General features: G+C 36.3%; 1 protein-coding gene across 1 annotated transcript; it reads right to left on the bottom strand.

Annotated features, from left to right (window-relative positions):
• Nucleotides 1-1,439: 1,439 nt before the first annotated feature.
• Nucleotides 1,440-9,212, bottom strand: LOC127638550 (dihydrolipoyl dehydrogenase, mitochondrial-like). Its single transcript, XM_052120123.1, has 14 exons — nucleotides 9,081-9,212; nucleotides 8,223-8,298; nucleotides 7,989-8,068; nucleotides 7,838-7,906; nucleotides 7,679-7,748; nucleotides 6,035-6,135; nucleotides 5,726-5,866; nucleotides 5,500-5,601; nucleotides 4,157-4,347; nucleotides 3,885-4,055; nucleotides 3,277-3,466; nucleotides 2,255-2,392; nucleotides 2,075-2,164; nucleotides 1,440-1,932 (listed from the first exon to the last, which is right to left on the bottom strand). Exons 1-14 carry the CDS (start codon nucleotides 9,117-9,119, stop codon nucleotides 1,867-1,869), a joined length of 1,524 nt encoding a protein of 507 aa, XP_051976083.1. The 5' UTR covers nucleotides 9,120-9,212; the 3' UTR covers nucleotides 1,440-1,866.
• Between the last annotated feature and the right edge of the window lie 1,140 nt (nucleotides 9,213-10,352).

Raw genomic sequence — 10,352 nt, forward strand, 5'->3', positions numbered from 1 at the left:
GTAATAGTAGGTTATTGTACTGTAGGTGGTGGTGCTGAATAGTAAGGATCTGAGATAGTAACTCAAAGGTTGCAGGTTTGAACCCCACAAATGTGGTCAAGTGCTATCCGATAGCGATCACTGAAGACACATGTTGATGCAAGGCATATATGCACTTTCTCTGCGATTACATGTGGCAGTACCACATTTTGATTTATTTTTAAATGGTATTTTAGAGCTTCTTGCTTGTACTAGGCAAAAATAAATAAATAATAAAAAATTCCCTACATCAAGTATTGTATTTACTGACAGAAAAAAAGGCACGATTACAATGAACCCTAAAGGGAAATAAATTCATAGCTATTTCCTTCCATAAAATTAATACACAACTTTTGGCATGGTTCATTCATCTAACCAGTTTAAATAACTGACAAACAAATTTAGTCTGAAACAGTTCATAGATCCAGCATGATAGAATATGTTATGGAATCTACCAAGGAATTCACTGTTCACAGACTCAAAATATTAAAATATATATTTTTTTTAGTAACTAAACCCCAATTTTAAGTTAATAGAACTTTCAATTTTTTTTATTTTGTACTACACATGCATGTTAATTAAATATTGAGACAACTAACTTGTACATTTTAATTGCACTTAACTTTAAATTTAACTCTTGGCTGAACTTAAAATTACGATGTAAACTCAACTTACTTAAAATGCTTAATTAATAGACGGGACATTGAATGCTATAATGCTGAATGCATGCTGATTGGAAATACTATAATTTGACTAGCATAGCAATTGCCAAACAAGTAAAGCAATATACTGTAGAATAAGCTTACATTGTTGCTGTCCTCAACCTAAGTTCAAGCTCCACTATTCACCATAACAATAACCCCCAAAACTCCCAACATAACACAAATTAAACACTAACAAGTCTCCCCCTTTACACTCATCTTGCACAAAGACACATATAACACTTAATTTTTTACATTTACTCTCCGTGCCGAGTGTGATGCAAAACATGTTTGGAAATAGAAATTTCAACAAAAAAAAAAAACAGTTCAAAATACTCAAATTTGTATGTGCATTAGGGTTTACAGTGCTGGAATCTACTATGTAATTTATAGAGAGTGCAACAACACATGTTCGAACATCAACTGCCAAAATCATTCTTTATCATACAGCTTTTTAGATGTTTATGAAGGACTCATCAAGTTGATAATTACTTTTATGTCATTGATTGCAGCTTTGAGCTTCCGCACACCAGCTTGCAGACCAGTCTTTCTACTATTTGTAGTTTGGAACAGATGGATGATCAATGAAAGAACTGCAAAAATCCCAATAAATTGAACCATTCAAATATTAAACCATCCTTGTTAAGAGATTAAATGACCCTTAAGATTAAGAGCTACCAGTAATAAACATAATCATAAGAGAACCATTTCAAATATTTATTTGATCAATTTGTATCATACATCTGTCAAAACTGTGCAAAAAGCACATCTCACTTAATGAAAGCAAGAACTAAAACAGCATTATGAGGTTACTCTTAATTTACCATGTTTTTCAATCGAGCAAACTTTGGTTTTAAGGAAACTCTTGGTCACATTTATGACCATCAGCATGAAATCCATCAGTAACCTACACTGATTTATAAAATCCAAATGGTCTTTTGCTCAAGAAGACAAAGTTCAACATAAGGCCCAGACTCCTTTATTAGGACAATTAAATAACATACTAAATGTTTTACAGGTTTATTCTGAATGTTTGCATGAAGGATACATCTGTAAGCCCAGAGAGAAACTCCAGAGTGTGTAGACCGTTAGGGGAAAAATAAAAATATGCAGCAGACATTTATATACATGTGTATGTGCAGAAAATCTAAAAGTTGATAGCTTTTCCAAAAGAAGCAGCAATGTTAGCTTCCCTGAAGGCCTCTGACACAGTCTGGGAAAAGAGGAAAAATTTGGTCAACACACAAAGTAATGTTCAAAAAAGCTGATATTTTTTAGCAAAGCAAAGATTAGTGCTCATTAATCAGAATGCTTTACAATACAGAAAAGCACTACACTACACAAGAGACACGTACAGGGTGGGCGTGGCACACTCTTGCAACATCCTCACATGATGCCCCATACTCCATAGCTAATGCAGCCTCATTAATAATCTCCCCTGCTCCCTGCAGAAAAGTAATTGTCATAAAATGAATTATCATACAATTAAAAAATGATTTCCTACACTGAAACAAAAAAGGCAGAGAGATTATTACCGATCCCAGAATGTGTGCGCCCAGCATCCTGTCTGTATCCTTGTGGCCGAGGATCTTCACCAGTCCATCTGTATCAGCATTTGTCTTTGCTCTGCTGTTAGCCGCAAAGGGGAATTTGCCCACTTTATATGGTACGCCCTGCAAAACACAGCAGTTTTTGGCAACAGGGAGGAGAACTTATAGTAAAAAAGGACTTTTTTTATATTGATCTGTTTCTCACCCACACCTATCATATCACTTCTGAAGATATAGATTTAACCACTGGAGATTTATGGATTACTTTTATGCATTTCGGAGCTTCAAAGTTCTGGCCATTATTCACTTGCATTGTATGGATCAACAAAGCTGAAATATTCTTCTAAAAATCTTCAGTTGTGTTCAGCAGAATAAAGTCCTACGCATCTTGGATGGCATGAGGATGAGTAAATGATGAGAGAATTCTCATTTTTGTGTGAACTATCCATTTAAATTCAAATATAATTATACCTTATTTTACACTTTTCTCTTGTTGTTTTTAAAGTGAATGCAAGCCATAATTGGCATAAGAACACAATTTTATTGATGAGATATGGCACCACCCTGTGGTGTGAATATTATACCATCCAATATGATTGAATGGTGAGCTTTGAGATCAGAAGTGGGGTTTTTAAACTGGAGTATGCCAGCCTCTGACTTCGCATGGAACACGGCAATAGATTATGTCCCAACACAACTTCCAGTTAATAGGAAAACAAATAAAATAACAAAGTAATTTCATGGTGTCCATAAGGGCAGGCAGCTGTTAAGATGAAAGATTGTTAGAGAAAGTATTTTACTACAAATATTAGGCACGAGTGCTCTTTATAATGTATGGACGAATATAAACATTTAAAAGCAGCGGTATGTCATTCAGTGCTAGAATACCAAATTGAATTGGTCCTCTGAATTACCAATACTGTAGAAAGACTGTTATCTTTGTTTTACTTTAGTATCAACTTGATATCAAAGTACCAGTACTTTTGAAATCCCTATACCCTACTCACTTCATCTTTGAGTTGTTCCTCTGTCTTGCCAATCCAGGCGACCTCAGGGTGTGTATAAATGACAGAGGGCACACAGTTGTAGTCGATATGGACGGCTCCCCCTGCTATTCCTTCAACACAAATAATACCCTCATCCTCAGCTTTGTGTGCCAACATGGGTCCAGCTACCACATCTCCAATGGCATAGATACTATAAAGTGATCAGAAAAACTAATTAGGAAATTAGGACTTCAGAAAGTATACTGATATTTGTAGTAGTGTATAGTTTAAGCAAGTCACACGTAAAATTGGTCCTCATTACTTTCTTAATAAATGTCCCTGGTCTTCTTGATGAATAATTCATCAATGCAAATGTTTTCTTTAATAAAACTCTATCAAATAACTTTCTCTGCCTCTGAATGGCATAATGAAAGTTTCATTTTGTTCTAGCCATCAAATAGCGATCCAATCAAATCTCAATAAAAAAAGAAAATCAAGTCCTACACTATTTCCCACCAAGTATTCTATTTTGCTCAGAAAACATAACATTAAAGAAATCATCCTACTCTCTAAATGTTGTTTCATGTTGTCTAGATTAAAGCAGGAAAACTAATTTTAAATTTCCTTACGTTGGCACTTTGGTCTGGAAGCGGCCGTTGACTGGGATTCTTCCACGGTTATCCAGCTCAATACCGACACTCTCAAGGCCAAGGTTACCGGTAAAGGGGCGGCGACCAATGCACACCAACAGAACGTCACAGGTGAGCATCTCATTCTTGCCACCAGCAGCAGCCTCCACACTGAGCAGCAGAAACAATGAAATAGGTGAAAAGCCCTTAGAGGTTCTGCCAGTAAAGAAACCTAGGATCATAGACAGCATCTGTAGTAACGCTGCACTCACGCCACATCGATCTTGCCGTCAGGTCTCTTGGTCGCACCCATGACCTTGGTGCTCAGTTTGAACTTCAAGCCTTGTTTCTGAAGAATTCGCTGGAAGTTCTTGGAGATCTCCATGTCGATGCCCATTCCACCAACATGGCCAAGGAACTCTACTGCTGTGACTTTCGCACCCAGTCTCTGCCACACAGACCCCTGAGAAAATGTACAATGAATCTGCATTACACTTCATAAATCAATCTCAATTTAGAGCATCATCATCATCAATACACAAACATTACAAATATTAACTTTCACTAGCAAAATTGATCAATATAGCATAACAGAGACCGCCCACCATTTCAGCCATCCTGGTTCCAGAAGTGTTTTTCCTATTCTATTTTTTGCAAAGGCTTTTCATAAGATCCTTCATAAAAAGAGTTCTGAGCCAAGAAAAAAAAACCCAGCTCTGAGGTATCATAACATTACAAACTTTGCTTTGAAAGAAAGTAGTATTTGAAAATCGGACAAAAAGACAAAAGTAACAAGACTGTGAACTAACATCTTTCATGAGGGTACGAACTACAATCCCCTGAATCATTGCTAATGATGTAATCATATAAAAAAAAAACTATTGTTGATTATAGGTATGGAAATAATATATTTCAAGTTTAATGGAAAATATTCAGATAAAACTTTAAAGGGTGTATGAAGACCGACTTGATTGCATCATTCTCAGTGCATCATGAAGCGGCACTCATGGCTGGATTTGTTTGGCTGGCGTTGTTGGATGCAGTTCTCTGAAGCATTCAAGGTATTTATTGTCATTCTGTACATGTTGACACATGAGTACTTATTTCATTCTCAGGACCAGCACCGTCCTATATAAAATATACATACAATAAAATAATTTAATAGGCAAAAGACTAAAACCAATTCATACAGGGGATTTGTATGCAAGCCGACAACTGAGAAGCCGCTGCACTGCTACGAGCCGCAAACTTTTGATCACTTCTACTGACGTGAGTACTGATTGATGGAACTTTCTACACTGGCCCATGGGTAATGTAGATGGAATAGTAGGAATTCCACTATTAAACACGATTTTTAACAATGAAAATGAAATAACGTGGACTGATAATTTCAACAAAGGCATATACCATCTATGAACAACCATATATATTCACTAGAGAAATATCTATGACTTTTAGATTTTTTTAATTCAATTACTTTTCTAGGTCTGGAAAACACAACTTAAAGAATTCCCTGATGGTTTCCCATGGCCGTGGGAACCCTACTGATCAGTAAAAGGAATGGCAAACCAAACTAATTTACTAAAATCTGCAAACCTTCCAATAGGCCACTCACCAACTCCACCCCAATGACTCCAGCTCCAATCACAATGAGCTCTTCTGGAACCTTCTTGAGGGACAAAGCACCAGTGGAAGAGACTACCGTATCTTCATCAATCTTTTAAAAGAGCAAACAAGACGATTAAAATTATAGTTTAAAAGCATGACACAACCCCTAACTGTAAATATTTATATAAACGTTGCTTTGCGCAAATTAGGCTCTTTGTCAATTGCAGATATACCTGAATCCCTGGGAAAGGGGTGACCTCTGATCCAGTGGCAATTAGGATGTTCTTAGTGTTTATGACTTGATCTCCATCAGCAGTCTTTGCAGTCACTTGATTCTTACCAGTTATCATTCCAAACCCATTGACATGAGTTACCTATAATTCCAGAAATATTATAATTCTGTTAAAAACTAAACTAAAACACATTGTTCACAGTGGCGGTCCGTCAGAGGAAATTTCGGACTTTATGATAGACTTTATTCAATATTAAGAAAAACAGATTTAGGTGTGGAATAATGCACTATTGAAATCAATGAGTCTCACTTTGTTCTGTTTGAATAAGTGGGCGATTCCTCCTGTCAGTGCTTTGACAGCCCCACTCTTCTGTCCCATCATCTTCTCCAGGTTCAATGAGATCCCCTGAACTAATGCACAGTAAATCATTAAGAGATCACCAATCAAATTTAAAAGACCATATATTAACCATTTCATGTAAACAAAACACATTTATTATAGTTTAAAAGCACTCTCCCAGAGAAAAAGCATTAAAATACAGTGGCAAGAAAAAGTATGCGAACCCTTTGGAATTGGCTGGTTTTCTGCATTAATTGGTCAGAAAATGTGATCTCATCTGCATCAGTCACAATTATAGACAAAGCACAATGTGATTAAGCTAACAACACACAATTATAATATTTCATGTCTATATTAAAAACATCATATTAAATATTCAGTGTTATGAAAAATTAAACAAACCCTTGGATTTAATAACTGGTCACTCCTCCTTTGGCAGCAATAACCTCAACCAAGCATTTTCAGTAGCTGCGGATTAGACCAGCAAAATGTTCAGAAGGACCATTCTTCCATACAGAACTGCTTCAGCTCAGTCATATTCTTAGGAATCTAGTGTATCTACTTAGAACGGCTCTCTTGAGGATATTCCACAGCATCTCTATTGGTTTAAGGTCTGGACCACTCCAAAAGATGTATGTTCTTTTTTTAGAAGCCATTTGGTAATGGATTTACTTCGATGTTTAGGGTCATTGTCCTGCTGCATCACCCAACTTCTACTGATCTTCAGTGCACATCCACCCTGATATTAGCCTATAGGATAACTTGCTAAACTTACATTTTTTAAAAAGAATAACTTTTTCCCTCGATGATGGGTTCCAGACCTCCCGAAGCAGCCCCAAATTATGACCGTGCTTCACCGTTGGCATGATGTTTTCATGTTGGTATGCAGTGCCTTTTTCCCAGGCACAAAACATTTTCCCAGAAGCTTTGTGGAGTGTCAAAGTGATTTCTGGCAAAATTCAGCAGGTAGCAATCTTTTTGTTGGAAAGCAGCAGCTTCCTTCATGGTGTCCTGCCTTGGACACCAAGACTGTTTAATGTTTTTCATATAGTAGACTCATGAACAGAGACGTTAACCAGTTCCAATGATTCCTTCAAGTCTTTAGCTGTCACTCTAGGGTTCTTTTTTACCTCATTGAGCATTCTGCGTGTGCCCTTTGAGTCATCTTGGCTGGATGGCCACTTCTAGAGAGAGTAGCCACAGTACTGAATCGTCTGCATTTATAGACAACTTGTCTAACTGTGGACAGATATCTAAGCTCTTCAAGATAACTTTGTAACCCTTTGCAACGATCCTTGCTTCTTATAAGTCAAGGTAGCTTGAACCCAAAAATCTGGTTTCCTTCATTGGATGCCAGGTTTGCCAACTCCTGACTCTAATTAGCTTTGGTTGAGGTCATTAATCTTGGGGTTTACATACTATTTCCAACCTACCTTGTGAATGTTTGAATGATGTATTACATTTTGCAACAAATTACATTTTACCTTATTCATAAGGTAATTCTAATGGGTTCATATACTATTTCTTGCCACTGTAAATCTTTGACATAGAGGTCAGGATAAAACATTTAAACGTGGGCTTATTGCGTCATGTGATCTTTACATTTGAACTTACTCTCAATGCCTCTGCTTTCAAAGTCTTTCCCATGAGCCATGTGATACAAGTAAGAGTTGTTTAGAAGAGCCTTAAATGAGAACAAATCATTATGAAAATAGATAATCATTGTTGCTTGTTATGACGAGCAGAACTCACTATACCGTTGAAAGAACATACCTTTGATGGGATGCAGCCCACATTTAAGCACGTGCCTCCAAGGGTGTCATTTTTTTCCACGCATACCGTCTGTAAAAGGTTGCATGTTACTAGCACAAACAAACGACGGCTGATGACATATCTGTGATCTTACAGGGTGAAAACCTGATACCTTAAAACCTAGCTGGGCTGCTTTGATGGCGGCAACGTACCCTCCAGGCCCAGAGCCCACAACTGTGACATCAGCATCAACTATAACAAGACAGGGTGCAATTATTTCAATATTCCTACATCATTGACTTTCATATGATTTAACTTACCATTAAAGTTTTTTAATAGAGGAGCATGGCCGATGGTTTGTTAATGTAATCGCATTATAATCTATTGTTACTTTAAGTAGTCTTACTTGCTGCTTTGTCAGCATACGTTCTTGCAGATAAGACTGTGGCACCTTGTAGCTTGCAGGGGAGGTGCTGACTTCGCTGTATTGAAAGAAAAGAAAAAAACAACAACACCAGAATTTTAATAGAACAAATGTATAAATAAATACTTTACATCTACAAAGAACAGGAGACAAAATTAGGTAATAGGGGAATGTTTATTTCCCCTCATTAGCTGTTGCTTACTGCACTGACTAGTAATGATGAACCAAATCTAAACATAGTTAGTTAAATAAACAGAAAGATGCTTTAACTGTTGATCATGATTTTTCTATAACTGTTAAGTAGAACAAGCATGACCAACAACAAACTTAATTTCTCCAACGAACAATTTGGTTGTATCAAGACCTGGAGAGCTGCCTGCCTATACAGCATTTTATGGGAATCATATATTTATTCCAAAAAGCAGTCTTGGTAGGAATCCAACTAGATTTTGAAACGCAGTCTATATCTGGATCAGAGTGATGTAATCTAGATGGCAAATGACCAAGAAGGTTAACAAAAGGCAATAGCTGAAATTACACACCCTTTGCATGTTTAACCAAAGGTTACACATCCAGTTTGCGTTTGTTTTAATATGCATTGGCACTTTCTAAAGTGCATATATAGATAAATATAGATGTCTTCGGCTAAATACATTTACATCACTCCACTTCGTCTGTGTTCCTGTAAACCGAACTGACAAGTCACAACGCTGACATGCGAGCAAGTTGGGCCTAGACAGTCATAATATTGCATTTTCTTTCCATGTCATCTACGTATTGTTCTAATGGAGTGTGGGTATATTTAAGTGGCATCTATTCTGCCCAGTAAATGTTTATTACCGTGGCAAGTGTGCGATACAGATGGTTCCAGGACTGCATTTTCACAGTACGTCCCTTGCGATACCGCTTCACCTACAGCTATCGCAGCGTCCAAGGACTTGTCAATTTACGCATGCGCAGTGCGGAGAGCGATCAGGCGTCGCTGCCTGATGATGTCACATATACGTCAGGTTACTCAATCGGAGAAACTATTTTTAAATGCTCTTTAAAGTCTTTTTATATTATTATTATTATTTGGAACATAGAAAATGTACAGGGGATGACAGCACAGAGCCAGCCTAATACAAAATAAAATAAACAAATGGTTAAAAATGAAGCACATACATAAGTTACAATGAAATAATAAAAAACACAAAGTAGACACCTTCAGATAAAACACTCTTAAAACACTTTTCTTTCATGTTTGAGGTAGAACAAAGGAAGAAATGAAATACATTTACTAAAATACAGAAAGCCTACATTTAGTTGGGGGTTGAAGCAGTAAACTTGCTCTAGTGTATATGAAACTGTCAAAAAACAAATGTGTTACAGTTTCTAGATTATAATTATTTAGTGAACATTGAGAACAGATGTCCAATTTTGTAGGAAAAGAGTTACATGGTTAGTAGTTTTTAAAAATTTATTTGTTTCACTTTGTTGCGTCAACTTAACAATACCTTTCAAACCTTGTTAACAGAGAGCAGTGGATTTTCCAGCCTGGAGAATCTTTAATGTAAAATATTTGACCATACTCGCAATCGGTTTGCATGCTTTTTCATAAGGAAACATACTTATTTGACTCAAGTTAAGTGAATTTCATTATTTATGTAGAGTTAACTAGTTAAAAATAAACTTAACTAATCTGTTATTAATGTTAATTTTAGAGTTAAGCATGTCTTATACAAAGTTACACTTATCATAAGGAAAGTAGCATCACTGTTTGTTTTCTCAAATTATAACATGGGCTGTATGGCTCATTGGATTCTTTTCAGTACTTCTTAGAGCACATAAATCTGCAGTTTTGTAAAGTACAACTGAGTAGAGAAAGTTTACTTAAATTAACAGGCTACAACTTCACCAGAGGTAACAATAAATCACCCTAATATTGACTTCACACAAATCACAACTATCAACCAGCTACAACAAAACAACAACAAAAGCCATAATAATTAAAATGTTATAATCTTTTTAATAGCAAATATTATATTTCTCCATATGTTCCCTTATCTTGACCAAACATACATCATTTATTCAAGCGCAAGGGCTTATGTGTATCCCACACAATTTTGAGTC

This window comes from Xyrauchen texanus, chromosome 46 (assembly GCF_025860055.1).
Source record: "Xyrauchen texanus isolate HMW12.3.18 chromosome 46, RBS_HiC_50CHRs, whole genome shotgun sequence".
NCBI lineage: Eukaryota > Metazoa > Chordata > Actinopteri > Cypriniformes > Catostomidae > Xyrauchen > Xyrauchen texanus.